General features: G+C 39.5%; 1 protein-coding gene across 2 annotated transcripts in view; it reads left to right on the top strand.

Moving 5' to 3' along the window:
* The window catches only part of LOC126267069 (uncharacterized), a 239982-nt gene that overhangs the window by 106071 nt on the left and 111695 nt on the right, over positions 1-22216 (top strand). For both annotated transcript variants that reach the window (XM_049971922.1, XM_049971923.1), the window contains exon 12: positions 2441-2545. In XM_049971922.1, coding sequence (XP_049827879.1) covers positions 2441-2545 — 105 coding nt within the window. The remainder of the gene's footprint in view (positions 1-2440; positions 2546-22216) is intronic.

Here is a 22216-nt window from a genome sequence, read left to right as displayed (position 1 = left end):
CAAGAGATATGAGATAGAGACATCATAATAAAACACCCATTGTCAAGAGCAGAAACTTACTGAGATATAAAAGCAATTCAATGAGGAGGAGGTATAAAAAGTGCATCAAATGGGGCAAGCATACTAACACTATATGGGTGTAGACTGTCTGATAATCCTGGATTCTGTTGAAAATACTGTATTTTTTGACATGACTAGAGAAAATTTTGTTTCATAATAGAAATTAATATCCCCACAGAGATAAGTTTATATTTTTCATACGAATAATGTCTGAATGTCTTGTTTAATGTTTTATAATTGTTTTGATGTTTTCAAAACCAATTTTTTTTCTTCTTCACTGAAGATGCGCATTTGCTCATTGTTTGAATTGTACTTTCCTTACTTTGCCATTAAATCAGAGGTGCTATCGAGGTTGTTTGAATTAATTCTAATGATGGTTATAAGCTTACCACAGTATTCCGTAAGCAAACAACACAAATTTCAAGATTTTGCTTGAGTATGGTTTCAGCTTGTAGCACGCACAAGCTTACAAGTTTCTAGTCACAGTTAATGTCTCAGACTTAAGCAATCAGTGAATGTGTCAAGAGCTGAATTAGCAACTTAACTCACATCATGCAGATGCTAACACAGGCTGAAGTCAAGCCATTGTCTTACTCTTTAGCCTCTTGGCTCCACCTGTATTCTCAAGAGCTGCCAGGTCATCCACATATTTCCTGACTCCATCCCACCATCTCAACTTTGGCATACTAAGAAGTCTCTTTCCTTATGGCACTATTATCACCATCCCTTCTTTCCTTCTCAGTACATATCCGAGCCATGCATTACACCTGCTTCTTGTTACTACTATCTCACCTGCTTCATTGTATATTGATCCATAGTTTGTTTGATTTTTCTTAGCATCTTGTTTTCAAAGGAGAATAATTTTTCTCTCGCATCTTCTTGTTCAGTGTCCATGTTGGGGTTCCATATATTAAAACCAGTAATATAGTTGTCTTCTAAATATGAAGTTTCAATGTCTTTGTTAGCTGTTTACTGATGAATAGTTTATTAATTGCAAACATTCATCTCTCTGTAGACTTTACAAGCTCCATTATTCCCCCCCCCCCCCTCCCCCCCATGTTGTTATTCCAGTTTACATGTCCTAGGCATTTGAGGGTTCAAGTCTTTTAAAAAGCATGGTTTCTACCCTCACTGCTCCCACTGCTTTTTCTTTATTTTTTGTGTTACCTTACACTCAGTTTTCTCTTAATTAAATCATCAAATCTACTTTCTGTGGCCTTTTTTCGTGGGACTGTTTCTATAACTTTATCATTCTTTCTTTTGCCAGCAGATTAACACATGCCTCCCCTTTTACTTAATTAGATCTTTTAATCTTTTCTCTTAATATGCTTTGCTATGCCTTAATTATGGCTAAGTTTTGATCACTTACTAATTCTGCTTGTCATATTGCTTTGACCACCTTTGATCCCACTTGCATGTCTTAAGTTTACCAATACGTTTTCAGTGTAGTAGATGTACCTCCCAAGGGGAATATTCTGTGTTCCTAAGTGTATCTTTTCATGTGGCAACATTGTACCATCTGTCTCAAAGTCTGATAAACACAGATAGGTAGTAACGAAAGAAAGGCAAACTGGATGTATAAAGGCATTTGAAGTATCAAGAAAGGAAAGGTGATTGGAGATGACCAATTGTCAATGGATATAGTTGAAACTGGGAGAAAAGTAACACAAAGAAATTTACAAAACTATTTAATGAATATCTGAATTTCCCCAAAACTGGAACAATGTTCTAACTGTTCCAGGTCAAGGAAGAGAATGACAAGATAACAATCCCTTTCATCTTTGTCTTCATAATATACAAGGTATTCCCTAACATCATCACTGTTATGGAGAAAACCATTGGATTTTAACCAGTCAAAGAAATAACCTGGCTTTTGAAGTGGGTATAATACAAAAGACCAGTTGCAGGTTGTTAATCAAATTAAACAATGGAGCAAAGAACAAGAGCTATTGCATTGCCAGGTGTCTCAGATTTAGAGAAAGCTTTTTACTCTGTTTTTTTAAAACATCAACACTAATGACCTCGAGTATCAAGAAGAATATATGTATATCAGTGCTACACCTTCTATTAGAATTCATCAGGATAACATTTAAAATTAAAAAAGTGAGTCATGCCAAGTGATTCTCCCAATTGGTTGTTCAAAATTTTTGTTAGAAATGAAACACTTGTAGCCTGATGTAAATAGCAGTGAAAGGTGGTAAATAGAACATAACCCTTTGTTCCACAAAGCACTGAAGCCTTGTATTGTAATCAGAGCTTATAATGATTTTTATTATTTTTCAGCTAGATATAGTTTTCTTGAAATGTAGGAGTTCCAGCTAATGTCTTCTGTTATCTGATTTGACACAACCCATAACACTGAAATGTTTAATTTTTTCAGGTTGTTGCTGGTAGATTGATCCATTTGAGAATGGAAATTGGTTACAGCACATGTAAAAAAGAAACTGAAATTAATTCTGGAGACTGTTCAGTAAGAAAGGACTTGGTAAGGCAATAAAATTTTAATGTGCAATTAATTTTAAATATGCAATGTTGTTGTGGTTTTCAGCTCTCCATGCTATCTTGTCTTGTGCAAGCCCCTTCATCTCTGAGTAATTACTGCAACCTACATCCTTCCAATTCTGCTTAGTGTATTTCATCTCTTAGTCTTCCTCCATGCTTCCCTCCAATACTAAATTGATCACCACTTCATGCCTCTGAACAGGTCCTACCAGCCAATCCCTTCTTCGAGTCAAGTTGTGCCACAAATTCCTCTTCTCACCAATCCTTTTCAGTACCTCGTCATGAGTTACATGATGTACCCATCTAATTTTCAGCATTCTTTTGTAGCATTACATTTCAGAAACTTCTATTCCTTTCTTGTAGAAACTATTTATTGCACATATTTCACTTCCATACATGGCTACAGTCCATACAAATACTTTCAGAAAAGACTTCCTGACACTTAAATCTATACTTGATGTTAACAAATTTCTCTTCTTCAGAAATGCTTTCCTTGCCATTGCCAGTCTACATTTTATATCCTATCGACTTTAACCATCATCTGTTATTTTGCTGCCCAAAAAGCAAAACTCATCTACTACTTTAAGTGTCTCATTTCCTACTCTAATTCCCTCAGATCACCTTATTTAATTAGACTACATTCCATTATTCTCATTTTGCTTTTGTTGATGTTCATTTTATATCCTCTTGTCAAGACACTGTGCATTCCATTCAACTTCTCTTCCAAGTCCTTTGCTGTCTCTGAGAGAATTACGTCATTGACAAACCTCAAGGTTTTTATTTCTTCTCCATGGATTTTAATTCCTACTCCAGATTTATCATTTGCTTACTTTATTGCTTGCTCGGTATACAGACTGAATAACATCGGGAATAGGCTACAACCCTGTATCACTCCTTCCTCAACCACTGCTTTCCTTTCATGCCTCTTGACTCTTATAACTGCCATCTTGTTTCTGTACAAATTGTAAATAGCCTTTTGCTTCCTATATTTTACCCCTGCCTCCATCAGAATTTGAATGAGAGTATTCCAATCAACATTGTCAAAAGCTTTCCACAAACCTACAAATGCTATAAACTTAGATTTGCCTTTCCTTAACTTGTCTTCTATGAGAAGTCGTAGGGTCAGTATTGCCTCGCATGTTCCCACATTCCTACAGAGTCCAAATTGATCTTCCCCGTCTGCTTCTACCATTTTTTCCATTCGTCTGTAAAGAATCCGTGTTAGTATTTGGCAACTGCAACTTATTAAATGATAATTTGGTAGTTTTCACACCTGTCAGCACCTGCTTTCTGTGGGATTGGGATTATAATATTCTTCTTGAAGTCTGCGAGTATTTCACCTGTTTCATACCTCTTGCTCACCACTTGGAAGAGTTTTGTCATGGCTGGCTCTCCCAAGGTTATCAGTAGTTCTAATGAAATGGTGTATACTCTCAGGGCCTTGTTTCAAGTTAGGTATTTCAGCACTGTGTGAAATTCTTCACACAGCATCGTATCTCCAATCTCATTTTCATCTACGTCCTCTTCTCCGTAATACCGCCCTTAAGTACATTTTGCTTGTATAGACCCTCTACAGACTCCTTCCACCTTTCTGCTTTCCCTCCTTTGCTTACGACTAGTTTTTCATCAGAGCTCTTGATATTAATATATCACAGTAATAATGTTATTACTATAAGCTAAAAGCTTAAAGTTAAAAATGTTACAAAAATTTTATGGTTGGTTACAAGATACTCGAACCTGGAAAACAAAATATTGACTATAATATCAAAGAAAGGTACAAAATGGTGTACAAATATGCACTAGTTGCATTAATTCACCATGAAAATCTGAGATTTTGACAATAAGTGAAACATACTTCACTATAAAGAAGTAGGAGAGTCGCGTAGATGTAGCAGACGTAGTAGTGTCCACTGTGACCAGAAATTACATTGGTGTCTACTATGATACATCATTTGTAACATCGTTGTTTCTATCTCAATATGTTGCTGAGACTTAAGTTGTTGTTGTGTCTCGGTATCATGTGTCACTGCTGTGCATTCCTGAGTGTGTGGCCTGTATTTCTGCTAAAATTGTTGACACACATTCTAATTCCATAGCATCTTCAATGATTGAATCAAAATAGCTTGGAGTTTGGGCTAGAATCTGTCTCTGCTCAAACAAGATTTTTCCTTTATGTATGAGGCTTTGTTCAGCAGCCACTGATTCTAGATTCCTGTACTGGCTGTGCCACAGATTTTCAGTACAGCTGTGGGAAGTGTTTCAGATACACTGTCCCCTGTAGCTATGGCCACATGCATGTGGACTATTATAATTGTTTGACTCTGAGGCAATGACTATCCTACATACCATGCAATATCTATTTAATTTTCTTAGACAGTAAAGAGAATGTTTACTTTGATGTCAGTGTAAGATTCATTTAGATTTACTTGACATTAATCCACAGAATAGAAGGTTTAAATAATTAATGGAAAATCTCATATAAAGATGTGAATCAAATACTAACACAGAGATTGGGGGGCTGGCCAGTACTTACTTCAGCTCAGTACAGCTGATAGATACACAAAAATCAGCTGTACTGAGCTGAGGTAAGTACTGGCCAGCCCCTCTATCTCTTTGTTAGAATAGAAGGTTTGTCACATGCAAACCTTGATGTGTTGCTTGGAGAATGCTCACTTTATCTCAGGTGCTCAGTATCCAATTTGTCCAACTACAAAGCTTACACGATTTAGTTTGGAGCCAAGATGGATCTTTTCTGACATGATTCCAGCTCTATGTAACATTGTTAAACAGCTGATTTTTTTGGGCAGGATGATGCGAACTGTACCCATTGAGAAATCAGGCTATATGAGTCAGTGTCCAACACACCGGGTTTCCAAGGCAACTATCTAACTTTGGAAATATCCTGGCAGGCTAAAACTGTGAGCCATACTGAGACTTGAATCTGGGATCATTGTCTTTCATAGGCAAGTGCTCACCGACTGAGCTATCCAAGCTCACTTTCACAGCTGTACTTCTTCTCCCACAGCTTTACTTGCTGCCCTGCAGCTTTACTTGCTCCCCCACGGCGGTGCCTGCTCCCCTGCAGCGGTGCCTGCCTGCTCCTACGCAATGTTTCTTCCTCCCCCACAGCTTTACCTTCACCAGTATCTCATCTCCTGAAGATGAGCAGATTGCTGCTCACCTTACCCGTTTGGTCATTTATGTATATAGAGAACAAGAGAAGTCACTTGGGAACTCCTTATTATACTCTTGTCAGTCATGAATACTTGCCATCAAGGACAACATACTGGGTTTTATTACTAAAGAAGTCCTCAAGCCACTCGTTTATCTGGAAACCTGTTCAATTTGTTCTTACATTCATTAATAGTCTGCATTGGGGCACTGTGTAAAATGCTTTCTCTAATTGTAGAAATATGGAATCTACCTGTTGGTACACGGGATATCATCTGAGAAAAGGACAGGCTGAATTTTGTTGGACCGATGCTTTCTAAATCTGTGCTGATTTGTGAACAGAAGTTTTGCTAGAATATATTAGATTTCCGCAACCCACCAGTGTTAAAGATATTGGCCTGTAATTTTGCAGATCCTTTCTTTCACTCTTCTTATGCACAGAAGTCGCCTGCACTCTTTTCCATTCACTTGGGAGAGGTTGCCATAAACGCGAGCTAAGTAACGGGCCAATGCTATAGAGTACAATCAGTACTTGGGATTCCATCTAGACTGGTGATTTATTTATTATCAACTCTCTCAGCAGCTTCTCAGTGCTATGGATTCCTATTTCTATATTCTCCATATTGGAGATATCACGTACTTATACGTTTGTGACTAGTACAGCACCATCTATCACAAAGTGAAAAAAGTGGTCCATTAATATTTCTTTTCGTACAGCACGAATATGTAATAAAAATATGGGGGTTCCTATTTTAAAAAAACGCAGTTGGTATCCATTTGACCTATGGCAGCACCATCTAGCAGGCCACTCATAGCACCTTCTAGTTTCCCCTTCAAGCTAGGCGAGTTTCGTTCTTTGTAGTTTTCTTGTTTGATGCTTATTTTGTGAGATATTTGGCCCGGTCGCTATCAATGGACCACCATGTATACAATTTATCTTCCACCAAGTCCAAGCGACTTTAAGATGTAACAGGGAATTGCTTCGTCTTCTTGTTTTATGACAAATACAAATTAATAATGCAGTGATTTTTTTCAATTTACTTGAATATATATTAACCACTTTGCCTCATGTAATGTGTTTCAACTGCGCAAATCTGTGTTGGTGTGCTTTTGACTATCTGGCACTAAACAGTCACTAATATGGCAAGAGGGTTTCTCCATAATTGTGTACTTACATGGAGCCAATAAAAGTAACCACTACACAATTTGGAATCATACCTGGTGCCACAGATGTAACCATCCAATTATTGATCAAGATAGCGAGATACAAAAAGAGAAACACACAGCAAACTGAAATATCATAAATAAACTTGAGAGGAAGTCGTCTTATGCCAGACACCATTTTATAGTTTTGTTTAATCCAGATATGTTTCAGCACTTTACGTGCTCTTCAGTAGGATTTTTTGTTTATTTTCTTTCTTATACAACATTATTACTTATGTATGTTGGTAGTTTGATACCATCCATCCTACAGCTTGTCGTGGTTTTTTGATACTGATGTTTTGTTTCACTTGCTTGTATCATGTTAAAGTATTTTTCTTTTGCTGCTGCTGCTGCTGCTGCTGCTGCTGTTGCTGTTACATATGCAGTTTGTATGATTGTCATTCTAGCAGAGTCATGTATTGAAAAAAAATAGTACTTGACACACAACACATAACATAAAGTTTGATTTAACTATTAGAGCTCACATTGGCAGCAGCATAACATTGCACCAGATAACACTATCCAAGAATTTCCAGAGAGAATGACTTGGCTTTCGTAAGGTGTGCTGGATCAGTAGCATTCAGCAGCATGCATGAAGGACGGACTTGTCAGTGGTTGGTCTTGCTTAAATATTTACAGTAGGAATTGATTATTACTGGCAAATATTGCAGTGCCTGTGTGATGTCATCTATTTGAACATGGTGGCCACTATTTATGATGCATCCTCCTCCCAAAGGGCCTCAACACGTGTGTGTGTGTGTGTGTGTGTGTGTGTGTGTGTGTGTGTGTGTGTGTGTGTGCGTGCGTGCGTGCGCCCCCCCCCCCTCCCCCCGCCCCCCCGAGCTTTTCCATAATTCCTTCCTTTTTTGTATTGCAGTACTGGTCTCTACTTTTACTATTTTCTCACGTGCATTTTCCTTTGAGGCAACCTCAGTGACAGCCTGACTTCTACTCTGATCTTGCTTTAGTTCACTGCTGTTTCCCTGTATCTCTTCAATACTTGTCTTTAACTTATTTGTGGAATCTTTCAGAGTTTGACCTTCTCTCTCTTCAAAATTCTTCGGAAGTGTAATGAAGTGGACTAAACTCCCCATACTGGTTGTCGTGAGGCCCCAGGAGTCTTCTCAGATACAAACAATAACTATGTTAACTGTTGCAACACTGTAGTAATTCCATGGGGGAAGGGACAATATATTTGAAATCACGGGCACTACTCCCCACAATACCTAGTTTGTATGAGAATGGATGGTGATACCTTCTAAACAACTGAACTCCTTTCTTTGCTGAACAACACATTGAGAAAAAATTTGAAACAGTGTCAACATTGGAAAAGAGCTAGAGTGGCTCCTGATTTGGACAGCAGATCCCACTCAGCTGTGAAGTTTATTTTGCCGTATTTCTCTCAGGGATATTAGGGATATTCCAGTTACTATAAGCCTCCAAAGAAATTTTAAAATCACTCACATTATTATTATCCACTTTGACTTAACCATGTAATTGGATGAGGAGTTACATTTCAATTGAGAACTTTAGAGGAGGCGGGGGGCTACTGTTTCACTACTGTATGTAGAAAAAGCACCTGAGTGGATTATGAATCTATCATTGTGATGTCATGCTTCTCATATCATTACCCATGTACCTTCACTTTGGTATTATGTTGCCCCAATGCCATGACCTGGGGCAACTGATGATGCCCCCCGCTTCATAGAACTCATCACTTGGTGAAGTGGTGTGTTGCACAGCATCTACCAAACTGTCAAATGGTAAATGCCACCATAAAAATTTTATTTAAGCAATGAGTTAGTATAATAAGCCATTTGGAAGTTTGTTTTCTTTATGTGCAAGTATTCTGGAGTGGATGGATACAATTTTAGGTGACTAGTCTACAACAAATAATTTGCATAGCCGTCTGGTATAATGTGTTAACGAAAAAATATTTATTCGCAAAAACTCACAATGAGAAGAAACTAAAAAAACAACAGAGAAGTAACAAAACTAGGAGACTCTATAGTCTTGCGGCAAAGATAAGAAAACAATACATGACCAGAAAAAAACTTTTGCGCACTTTTGATATCACTTTGCACCAGACATGAAAAATATCACTGCCACAATAAATTGCGGAGTCCCAGGGATATCTTGTTACATGAATTTTATTCAACATCCATCTCTGGTGTGCGTCGGGTGTCTTGGGGGCGGTGGCGTTGTTGTTTGTGGTGGTGATTCACCTGTCTCGGATGATGTACTGAGTGGTGTTTCGGTATGCTCTGCGTCCATCATGTGTTGATGCACAGGCGTGGTGTCAGAGGTCGTAGAGGGTAAAACCCATGCTGGCTTGACACGTTCAATCAATACCTTTGTCGGAACACCATTGTACATTATGTCCACGGTATCCTTGCTTCTACTCAGCACCTGAAATGGGCCCGTATATTGTGGTTGTAAAGGCAATTTGACTGAGTCTGTTCGCAACATTACATGAGAGCAATCGTATAAATCTTTGTGTACAAACACCTTATGGTTGCAATGGCGAGAAGGTGGTATGCAACGTATATTTGTGCAGTGACGTTTTAGCTGCTGCGGCCAGTGTGTGAGGCCCTCTGATCCAGGTAGTGAGGTTGGTACTAAATAATGTGCAGGAATCCATACCTGCTCGCCGTAAACCATCTAGGCAACTGAAGCACCAACACCGGTTTCGTGAGCTGTCCCTAGGCCTAACAACACTAATGGTAATGCTTCCATTCATCTTTGTTGATGACACATCAATGCTGCTTTGAGTGAGTGTTCTGTGCCATCATTCGACCATACCATTACTGGCAGAGTGATAGGTAGTCATGTGAGGGCGTTGGAAACCGCACATTTTGGATAGCTCGAGGAGCAACGTAGATTTAAACTGACGTCTTTGGTCAGTTGTTACACTGACCAAGGACACTGTTGAATGCCGTCTTGCACAATATTTCTGAAATGAATGGTCTTGGTCTGCCTTGGGAAAAGTCGCACCACAGCTTCAGCTTGGAGATAGGCACCAGAATTTGCTCGAACTTCAGACCTGTAGACGGGTCGTTTAACAGCTGTCGTAGCTCTGCATCCTTGGTCTGTTCCACTGCAAGTTTATTATAGCATATAATTTCTGAAATCTCACAAGTACCTGAAAAATAGCCAGCCACTAAATTTTCTGCGCCTCTTAAATGGCGTATATCTATCGTGAACTGACTTATGAACTCAATATAACGGAACTGTCTTGGTGAGCACTTATCACTGGTGTTTTTAAAAGCCGATGTTATGGGTTTGTGGTCTGTAAACACTTTCACTGGTCTAGCCTCTATTTGTGGGTGGAAGTATCGAATTGCTTTGTAGATCACGAACAATTCTGTCATATGCGCTCCACTTCTGTTGTGCAGTCTGTAATTTTTTAGAGAAAAGCCGTAGAGGTTGCCATTGCCCTTCTACACGATGGTGCAGCGCCGCCCCTGTTGCTGACTGGCTCGCATCTACAACAGTAGCTAGCTGTGCGTAGTGCATTGAGTGAGCGAGCAACACTGCTTTGTTGGGGCTTGCTTGAAGATCATTAAATGCTTTGTCCATTTCTTGTGTCCACTTAATTATTCGTCAACCTTTGGCATCGCGTCCCTTGAGAGCATCAGTGAGTGGTGCTTTTACCGTAGCTGTTGCTGGCAGATGACATCTATAAAAATTTATTGCTCCCATGTATCATCGTAGCTCTTGATAGTGTGTCAGTTTCGGAAGGGCCTGTATCGCCGCGATCTTCTCTGGCAGAGGCAATATACCTTCTGATGACACAGTATGGAAAGTGACTTCTTTCTTGTGCATGATGCATTTATTTTAGTTTAAAACAACTCCGTAGTCAGATAGACGCTTCCGAAGTTGACACAGATGCTGTTCATGTGTTTGACTATCCGGAGAGAAAACCAAGATGCCATCAAGATAAGCAAAGCAAAGTGTTAATCCCTTTATCGCTTGGTCGATACAGTGCTGCCAAGTCTGTGCTGCGTTCTTAAGGCCAAAAGACATAAATAAAAACTCGAATAATCCAAATGGTGTAATCACAGCTGTCTTCTGAACATCTCTTGGAGGCACCGGTATCTGGTTATATGCTTTCTTGCAATCGAGGATGCTAAAAATTTTCGTGCCGGCCAAAGCACGTGTGAAGTCCTGTATATTAGGTACTGGGTATCTATTTGGAATGGTTCTTGAGTTTAAAGCTCGGTAATCCCCACACGGTCTCCATGATCCATTTTTCTTACAAGTGTGGGGGTGAAGACCACGGACTGTCTGACCGGGCGAATTATTCCCGACTGTAACATTTCCTCGAATATCGCCTTAGTTTCTGTCAATCTTTCTGGTGCAATTCTACGTGCTCATCGCAAAATTGGTTGTCCTGGCGTGGTATGAATATAGTGAACCGTACTATTTTAATTTCTTTTGTCTGTTTGTCAGAACATCTCCGATTCTTCTTTTCGTCATGTAGTTTTTTGGCAACAGAGTTGCCAATCACCTGTAGCTTCTCACAAGTTGTATGCCCTTTAGTGCTTGATATTGCACTGTTGTCTGTCAGATTTAACATACGTTTTCCTTGTAAGTTGACCGCCAACTGGAAATGTGCCAGAAAATCCGCGCCCAAAATAGGTTCTGATATACCAGCTATAACAAAAGACCAGGTAAACTGTTTGGTAAAACCCACATCGATCTTACACACTTTACATCCGTACGTGTTAATCACAGAGTTATTCACTGCCTTCAAACGTGCCTGTATGTCTTTTTCGTTGTGTGGTGCATGGATGACAGGAAGCGAACTAATATCTGACCCAGTATCCACCAAAAACCTTGTACCCATAAGTACGTCTGATACGTACAATCTTTTTGAAGCAGGAGGCTGTCACTGACATGAAAACACTGCACTTTTTCTGTACATACCTTGGTTGTCTGAGTAGGCACACGGTGATGTACATCTTGTAGCATCTCTCCCAAAACGTTTATGGTACCAACATACCTTACTCTCGTCCTCTTGTTGACTTCGTGTTTCACGTCCAGTCCGGTCTCTCTTGTGCTTAAAGATAACTTGTGATCACTGTAGCGTGCGTAGCTGCGTTCGCAAATCCTCTATTGCAGTTTTTAAATCTCTAATTTCGTTTGAACTTTTTGTTGTTTATTGCGTTGCGACCACAGCACAGTTTACTGTTATATTGTCAGTTTGGTCTTGCTGGTAATGGTAGTTATCGTATGTGGCATCTATCGACATCATTGCGACTGTTGCAGTAGGCTCGTGCGTCTCGTAGATTCTGTCTGCAGCGATCAGCAGTTTGTCAACTGATCTTTCGTTGTATATAACTGCTGTAGTTCTTACTTGCGTTGGTAGCTGTTGTTGCCGTACGTGAAGTAACAGCCTATCAGAGACTGTCGAACTATCTACCAGGCTGCGTAAATGACGCCAGTATTCTGACGGGCTCCTATCTCCCTCGTTTCTCTCGGTACAGTACTTGTTTGACTCTGATGTCGACTGACCTCACACACCAAGAAATTAATTCTTCTTTCAGTCTACAGTACGCTCCTTCTGTCGGATGATTCACTATAATGTCAGATATCAAAGCCGAGGTCTGATGGTCCAAATTACTTATCACCATTGTGAACTTCTCATGATCATTGACTATTCTTTGTTGTAGAAATATATTTTCCATTACTGTGAACCATGTGCGTGGCTGAGAAGGCATGCATAGGGGCACTCGTAATTGCAACCGTTGAGTTGGTGAAGCGTTGAAACCAGCGGGTGGTTCCATTGCTCTTATTTGCTGTGGTTGTGCTGCAGTAGTCCCAGTTTCCGATGATGTTGCCTTGCTGGTGTGTGCCATGGTTGTTGAACCAACGTCATTCCTTTGGTTCGGTATATGCTTGAAGTTCATATCTTTTGAAATATGCAACTGTTAAGTTTGTATCTCATTCTGAAGCCTATGAATTTCTTCCGTTTTCGAACCATATCGTTTGCCGTCGTCGTTCATTGCTTTTGCAGTTAATGTTCGATGTAGCTAACAAAAAGTTTAAAGTTACTTAATCGGAGTTCACCAATTTTGTAGGCGACTTGCCTACAATAAATAATTGCATAGTCATCTAGTATAATGTATTAACAAAAAAATATTTATTTGCAAAAACTCACAATGAGAAGAAACTAAAAAAACAACAGAGAAGTAACAAAAACTAGGAGACTCTATAGTCTTATGACAAAGATAAAAAAAACAACACATGACCAGAAAAAAACCTCTCCCGCACTTTTGATATCATTTTGCACCAGTCATGAAAAATATCACTGCCACACAATGTATCTGCAACCCAGGATAATGGTACCAATTTTTTCACTACATTCCATGGTACATGGAGTTTGAGCATTTATTCCTGCCTGGGAAATGCAAGTACCATGACAATCACAACGAGCTCACAAGAGCAAAGGAAGCGTTTTTTTAAGCTGTTACTGTAGCAATAGCTGTCATTTATCAGAATGAATGTCAGTTAATATCAAAGGAAATTGTAACTGATACAGCTAATTTGTTGAAAGTATTGCATGAGGTGCTGAAGTTTTGTAATGAATTGGTCAATACATTGCTGTTAAGAAAGAAGGCCTCAGTGTCATTTCTTGGAAAATTTATATTTATGAGAGATTTTTCCAGCCTCCAGCATGAAATAAGCTGCAGTAGGAGACAAATTCTACATCAGTGAAGACATGCTTTCTTTCTGACTTCGCAGTTTAAATACACACAGTCAGAATTAGTAATGAATGTTGATCGAACATTTATTCACAAGTATAGCGGATCACACGACACACAAGACCGAGTGAACACCACAATGTAGTGGACATAATCCCAGTTGTTAATTCACATTTATAGATATTATAGCATCCCAGCTTGTGTAAATGATTTAACTATTTAATTATGTGGCCTATCATTCTGGTTCCATTGGCCCTCCCTCCCCACTGCCTTTCAGGACACCCAGTATGTGATCATTAGGGCCCAGATTTCAATTACCTAAAACACAGTGAAATATGCAAGCATTTATGATCTAAAACTTACATAAATATGATCTTAAAAATAAAATATGACTTAATAGATGTTTATTTAAAGCATTCTTGTTTGTTTATTTAATTTTTTATTCATCATAAAGTAATACAACATTCACTTCTCAAAACATTGTAAGTCTAGTTCTTTCTTTCTGTAGGGTTTGTGGCTAATTTGTACCTTTTTTATGAATGTCTGAATGTTTTATTTTCTAAACACAAAGTGCAGTGAAAAGATCATCTATCGAAACAGTAAAACAATGTTTTTATTTCTACATAGTATTTAAAGCGTTTCACATGATTTAATATCGTATGTCAATCTTCAATATCTGCAAAGTTGCACTGGATCATGAGATGCATTTCAGGTTTTCCATTGTCAAAGATCTACAGTTGTCACTGAGGATAGTTTTGTACCTGGAAAAGCCCCTCTCCACTTCATAAGATGTCACTGGAGCGTATTTGAAGTTAGCCAGGTCACTGGAGTTCAGCTTTGTTTCAGTATCTTCAAATGTTGTGGCGTTCCCTGAAAGACTGTCACTAATTTTGCACAGTGTAGAATATCCAAGATTCCGTTGGAGAACAATTTGCAATTTGGTTTTCACTTCAGCCACATGACCGCGAGCTCGACCCAACTCAGTCTGCACATGTTGCACAATACTCAGGGCCTCACATAGCTGAGTGCCAACAGCTTCCAGTCGTTTGATGGCTTTTGATATCACTGAAAAATTGGCGTTGATGTATGCCAAGTTTCTAGACAATGTATCTGTAAACACTTCTTTCTCAATTTTGATAGCACTTGATTCATCGCTATCAGGCTCACAGAAGATTGTCTTTATTTGGGTGTAGTTGGCGCAGTAATACTCACCAGCATTAAGCCAAGAACCCCATCGTGTAAGAACAGGTCTAGGTGGGAGGGACGTTGAAGGTGCTTGTTCCTTGAATTTTTGCGTCCGTAGTGGAGCCTTCACATAGATTTTCTCGCCACTGGAAATTAATTTGTCCACGTCAGGGTAATTTGGTCGCACCTCTTTGGCAACTCTGTGCAACGCATGTGCAAGGCAAGTGGCATACACCATACTGGGGTAGATAATCTGAAGTCCTTTAATTGCTTTAGCCATATATGAAGCCACCATCTGTTACAAGCAGCAAAACATTCTCTCTTTTCACACCATCCGGCCACAGTAGCTTCAGAGAGCTGTCAAACAAAATAGCAATCATCGAATTGTTTACTCTATCGAGAGCTTCACACGTTAGTAGGAACGTATCTCCAGGGCCATCAACTTTTAGAATGCCAACAACATCATTTGCAATATATTGCCCACTAATATCTGTAGTTTCATCTATTGACAGCCAGATCTTTTACTCAGTAATAGTAATTCGTATTCTGTTGAACACATCATTGTAGCATACGGATAAATAGTTCTTTCTCAGTGCAGATTCATCTGAAGCTGGATGTGTTGTGTATTTCTCCAAGAACCGTCTGAAGAGTGGATTCTTCAGCTTTTCCAATGGGATGTTGCAGGACACCATCATCTCACACAAATCCTTGCAGAATGATTGCACAGTTGACAATTGACCTGTCTGTTCAAATAACAGTGTTTACCTGCTGTTATTTTCAGCATTTCGTTTCACACAGCTGCTGTGTTTAGCAGTATTACATTGTTGTTGCACATTAAAGCGCTTTTCTGCACTAACTTTAACTTCACACAGCTTACAAAATAATATTTTCCCATCAGTAATAAAGAACTTCTCTCCAAATTCTCAAACATATGCTTGCAACTTCCCGCTGTCAGAGCACTTTTTTTAGGCATGTTGAATAAGGCAAAGGCTGTATTCAAACTGGTTACTGGGAACACCTGTGCGACTGCGATGATTATTATGGCAGAAGCCACCGTTGTTGGCTCTGAGAGCGTATTCTTGAATCTGCGCAACAATGTTTTATGTTCAAGAAACGGCTGTTGTGGTACACCGATTTTCTGCTACAGTCCTGAGAAATAAAGCTGTGTACTAATTTATCTGTTTATCTTTCATAATAGCGCGTTAAACATTGTCTTGTGAGCAACATATTTATTTTCTTATTTGTGTGTCCCTTAAGATACGAGAAAAACTGTATACACATTTTTGGCAAAAGTTGACAGAAATATGACCTATTACTAAAATTTGTTGAAATATGACTTTATATGCACAATCAAAATACATTTTTCGACACTAAAATTCCTAGATTTGTGTATAAATTGTTCTAAAATTCATCCTATAGTTCAGGAAAAAATATGACTTGTCATTAAAATCCGGGCCCTAGTGATCATTCAACTTGGAAGTCTGGATAACCCTACCTTTCAGGTCACCCAGTATGTGATCATTCAGTGTAACAGTAATAAGTTTTACCACCACCAATCTGAACTGGGGCACTTATTTTCGTACTTTGAAGTCTGGGTAACCCTACAAGGGGCACGGTTGTCTGACAGTCACCATCTCGCTCTCAAACATTACAGTGCGTACTGTAAAACCATTAGAACAAAGATAGGGCATCATAAGGGCTCTATATTCTTACTCATATGCGTGTTAGTAGTGAATGAGTGCCTCTTCATATAGCATTAGAAGCAATAATTTTGCAGGATTGGATGACCACTCATGCCACCTCTACAACTTACATATCTCCAAGCCTGGGAATAACATATTTCATGATAATCAAGTTGATGCAGCAGCTCATACACCATTCATTTGTTCTGGGACTTCAGTGTGCATAATTCCCTATAGGGGAGTGTCAAGCAATGGAGAGGTGATCTATCACTTTGATGCAGCTCATGATACACTCTCCGCCATTGATGGCATAATTCTTCTACCCTTGTTACGTTGATAAAATGGTCTGTGAACAACTGTTACTGTGACTGACCACCTTCCATCAGTCCTTTTGCATCCAAGCCACCAATCATCAGACTGGCCACTATGCTGAGCACTTCAGAGGGCAAAGCGACAGATCTATATCTTCGGTGGCAACTTTGCAACCTTCCTGTCAGGAATCATTGACAATATCCTCAGAGAAGGCTCTGCTACAATCACCCACACTGCTGAAACAGTGGTTTCTCTTTCCACAGGCCCACCCCATAGGCAGCAGGTGTCAGGGTGAACAGAAGAAAAAGCAACAACTCAGGTGGTCTTAGTATTGGCTGAAGAAAAAGCAACACAGTCTGAGATTGTCAAAAAACTCTTTAATACAAACAACTCTCCTTGATGACCAATCTCATAAACTTTAATCAGTTGTATGCAAGAACTTTTTTTAACCATGCAAAGGACGAAAGAGAGCAGGGAATCCTAGGTCACACCTTCTGGAATGAAAGTATCTTCAAATCTAACAGCTCTCTTACCTAATGGTAATGTGTCTATCAACCCATCAGCTCTTGCTGAACTTTTCAAACGTGCTCTGCTGTGGTTCAGTGTCTTCTTGTTATTTTACCACCTTCCAAGTACATAAACAGCAGTTGGAAGACAACTGCCCATCTTCACTATAAATTTCACTGGGCCGTATGAGCTGTGATCAGAAATTAATGAGAACTTTTTAATTTTGTGGGCTTTATACATCCAATTTTCCAAACCTTTTAAAATCTTGTCGGTATAAATGTTCCTTATGTATGATTGCATTTTCAGCTGTTTTAAATATTTAGTTAATTGTTGACAAGCGAAAAAGTTATGTGTTTTTGAGTGCTCAGTTAATTTTTACTTACAAAAAAAGAGAATCAAAGAATTTGCATTAAATTTTGCTTGAAAAATGGAATAAAGTGCAGCGCTGCATTTGAAATATTGACTGTGGCTTTTGACAAATTTACTACAAGTAAGACAAGAATTTATAAGGGGTATAAACCTTTCACAGGAGGTCAGGCATATGTTGACAGCAATGAATACCCTGGACACCCTAGCATATCGGTTAGAGATAACAATTTGGAATAAGAAAGAAAATTGTTCTGGAAAATTGCCGAGTCACCATCAGAGAGCTTGCTGATTATGTCAACTTATCCTTTGGCTCATGCCAAGCAATTATTTTTTGGGTGTTTTGGGCATGAAATGTGTAGCAGCAGAGTTTATTTTGAAATTGTTGGATTTTGACCAAAGTCGACATCCTGTAGACATTTCTCAGGAATTGCTGATGAAGTCAACAACAATCCAGATCTTCTACAGAAGTTTACAACACGTAATGATACGTGGGTATCAGGATATGATATCTAAACCTACTCCCAACTGTCCTGATGGAAACTGTCGGAAAAGCCAAGACCAGAAAAGAAAGAAGAGAGAGAGAGAGAGAGAGAGAGAGAGAGAGAGAGAGAGAGAGAGAGAGAGAGAGAGAGAGAGAGAGAGAATAGACTAGTTCAGTCACAATTGAAGGTTCTTCTCAGTGTTTTCTTCAATTACAGTGGGATGGTGCATTAGGAGTTGGTACTTTATGACCATATAGTCATAAAGGAACACTACCTGGAAATTATTTGCCATTTGCGTGAAACAGTCTCAAGAAAACTGCCAGAATTGTGGCAAAACCACTCATGGAAATTTCATCACAGTAATGCTCCTGCTTACACATCAATGCTTGTTTGTTTTATTTTGATGAAAAACAGAACTGTTATGTTGTGACTGTATTTGCCTAACATGGCCCCCTGTAACTTCTTTCTATTCCCGAGGCTGAAGAGAACCATGAAGAGATGTTGTTTTGCCCCCATTGATGAGATAAAAACAGAATTACTGAAAGAGCTGAATACCATGACAAACAGTGAGTTCGAGATGTTCTTCCAAGATTGGAAAAAGCACTGGCACAAGTGTAGTATATCTGAGAGGGTTTAATTTGAAGGGGTTAAAATTAATGTTGATGAATAAATAAAGAAATTTTAAGAAGAAGAAAATTCCCTGTTACTTTTTGGTCACACCTTTTCTATCAAGCCTTTTAATGAACAGTAACTGCTTAGAGCCCTTAACTTGCTCTGAAACCTGGTGTGAGGTCCTGACTTGTTTCACAAGCAAATGATCCAACTCCTGAATATAGATCTTAAATACTACCTGCTCATGGTTTTCAGCTGCACCTAGTGAATTCCCCTCACAATAGTGAGACAGTATCATTACCACAGTTTTTAATACAGCCAAAAACCCGATCAGTCTCACTAACGATCCATGAAAATTGCTCAAAAGAATGGTGAGTATCAGTTGTGCTGTGTTCTTGAATCTTGATGGCATGTTCACAAGAAAAAGCAAAGTCTCATATGAACATATTAACAAAGTAAGAATAAAGTCAAACAATTAGGCACGGCCAGAGAAGCGATATGGAAGCAAGGTGACTGGCCAGACATAAGTCCATCACCTTGGCTCAATTAAGATAAGCTATAAGCTCACAGAGTGTCCAGGGGATATTACTGGGCAGTGGTCTATTCATAGGCTGGGAGTCAAAGTACACTTTGCTTATAACAACAGTATAATTGTGAGGCACTTCTTACTAGACAGTGTGTCCCATGGGATGAAAGGGAGAAAGAGAGAGGTTTACATCATGAGAAGCCAATGAAGTGAGCCGGTTCTCCCCCTCCACCCAGACTCAGAAGAATTGCTGAAGAGATAACAGATGTAGAGCCATTAAGATGGTGAGACCTTTTCAGAATTATATCATGGCAATAGCTGGTGAGGTCAAAGGGGAAATATGGACAAAATCAGGGAGTTGGAGGCTCTGAGAGAGAAGTTGGGCGATTAGAGACAGCAGGAATAGTTAGTCAGAGGTCGCTGCAGGGAAGTAGCTATCTGACAGGATCTTAGAGTGTGTCAATTTGTGGAGACACGTCCATCAGTGTAGATAGGTTGAGCTTGTAATATTTCAGGTAATGAACTCAGAAGTAATGAACGCTTCTAACAAGTTTCATTTCGAGTCACCTTCCAGTGCTTTACCTTCACACCAGGGATTTTAACATCATAGTCAAATCAAAAGACACCCTGTCACAATGGTCAGTCAGCTAAATCCCTTTTAACAGTTCATGTCGCTCCGTCTCAGGCAAAAGCCATGCTTGGAATGTGACCATGAGACCTTAATGTCCTCCTATAAGTGTGGTTTCTGATATTGCTAGTTCACAGCTGACCATCTGGTCTGCTTGGAAATGGCAAACCAGCTGACTTTACCAAACACAAATGTAAATGCGGTCACCTTATCAACGTCTTTTTTTTTTTTTTAGATTGAGATGTAAATCACATCACCCTCACATCCATCTGTGGATACTGGTCTTGTTGTGATTAAACGACAGATTCCAGACCTGTGATTCAGCACCACCATATATAAACCATTCTGCACATTAGGACTACCAAAAGACGCTTTCTGTTTTTTAACACACAACTTTTTGTCTCTTCAGTTTTTTCCCAGATGGTCAGTACATCTCTCAGCACTCCACAAGTTCAGGAGATTGATGTACCCCAGGGCTCAGTTGTGTGTGTTACCCTTTTCCTTGTAGCCATCAATGGACTTTTGGACTCAGTTGGTATAGTGCTTACTACTGTTCTTTGTGTTTGACTTTTTGCATTTTGTACAACTCGCACTCTGTGACTTTAGCTAACATCAACTCCAGGCAGTCATACAGAGGGCCTAGTCTTGACCTCTCTATCACGGATTGCAGTTTCCTCCTATCAAAATGTGAGGCACACATATTTGTTACCACACCACTATCCATCCAGAATCAGACTGCTGCACCGGAACCAGCACCTCGGGGTAGTCTCAAGAGTCCATATTTTTAGATCTTCTCTACTTTAATAGCTAACATGGTTGTTCCATAACTATCAGCTAAACACACATTGTATGTGAAAGTTTAATGCTCTCAGTTTTCTAAGCCATATCCCTTGAGATGTAAGTCATGTCACCCTCACATCCATCTGTGATTAAACTACAGATTCTAACATGTGATTCAGCACCACCATCAGCTATGCAACTGTTATATGCAATTCATGATTGTTGCACGAAGGTTAACCAACAGTGCCTTTCACACAAAAATTCCCAGTGACAGTCTTCTGTCAGAATTCAGGATCCTATCTCTGCGGTTTTGATGATAGCAACAGCTACTCAGTTGCACTATTGCAGTCTGCTAATTACTTAGCCATCCAAATTACCAAATTCATTTTTTTTTTCCCAGGAGAGTCAACCCCCTCACAACTGATCCAGATTGGACTTTCAAATTGGAATATTCTGAGAATTCTTCATGGGTCCTCCACCTCACTCCTGCCATACGTATCCACAGAGTGATCTAATGTGCTTCTCCCCTTGTTGTATCCAGATCTATTCCATGAGCCTTTAATCTCTGTCACGCATATTGTTTTGATATAGTTTCCACTGAATCATCCAAGAATGCCTGTTTATTGAAATCATATATGCCAATAACTATAAAGACACAGAAATACAGGACAGTCTTTCATGTGTGCTGAATGGCAGGAATAACACTCTTTACCAGAGTCCTGTAGTGTCTTCATGGGTGAACTGGTGGCTATTTCTAGAGCCCACTGTTTCATCAAGAAGAAAATTTGCAACTAGGTTTTGGTGTTCAGTGATTCTGTTGCCATTCTCCAAGTTATTGAACTGCTGCTATTCATACAACCTGGTACTTTCCTCTGTTTGGGATCTACTTCAAGATCTCATCCGTACTTCACAGACAATTGTTTTCCTCCAGATCCTGAGGCACATGGGAATCCCAGGGATCTTTAGCAATGGAAGCAACTACAAGCCAGCATTGACAATGGGGATAGTGGGGACTGAAATTGCAAGCACAGATGAGACTTGCAGCCCATTCCAACTGGAGTAAGGAATGGCTCCAGTGAACAGACTCTGTACTGTTGAGGAGACAACTGCCAGCATTCTTCTTTTTTGTTTGTCACAGAAAGTCAGCTGTCATATGCTAGTTTGATATTGGTTTTACTCATCTAACTTGACAATGATTTTGTTGACAGTGGTTCACATCATTGTGGGGTGCACTCTGACAAAGGCAAGGGTCTTAGGAACTTGGTGTTCATGGTGATGAAAGGATTGCCAGACATGTTTTAAGCTCCCTTTGAGAGAGAATGGCTTTTATTCCCAGCTTTAATGTTTCAGCCAACCCAGGTTGGGAGTGGGGCAATTGTCGATGGGGGCCCTCTCCCTGCATACTAAGCCACAGGAGACCCTATACTCTGCCTGCCTCACTTGCTGACCAGATCATAACCTTTTACCTTTCCTTCATTACTCAATATTTG

This window comes from Schistocerca gregaria, chromosome 4, assembly GCF_023897955.1.
Source record: "Schistocerca gregaria isolate iqSchGreg1 chromosome 4, iqSchGreg1.2, whole genome shotgun sequence".
Lineage (NCBI taxonomy): Eukaryota > Metazoa > Arthropoda > Insecta > Orthoptera > Acrididae > Schistocerca > Schistocerca gregaria.
Note: the sequence above shows the minus strand (reverse complement) of the source record. Positions and strands in the feature narration are given on the sequence as shown.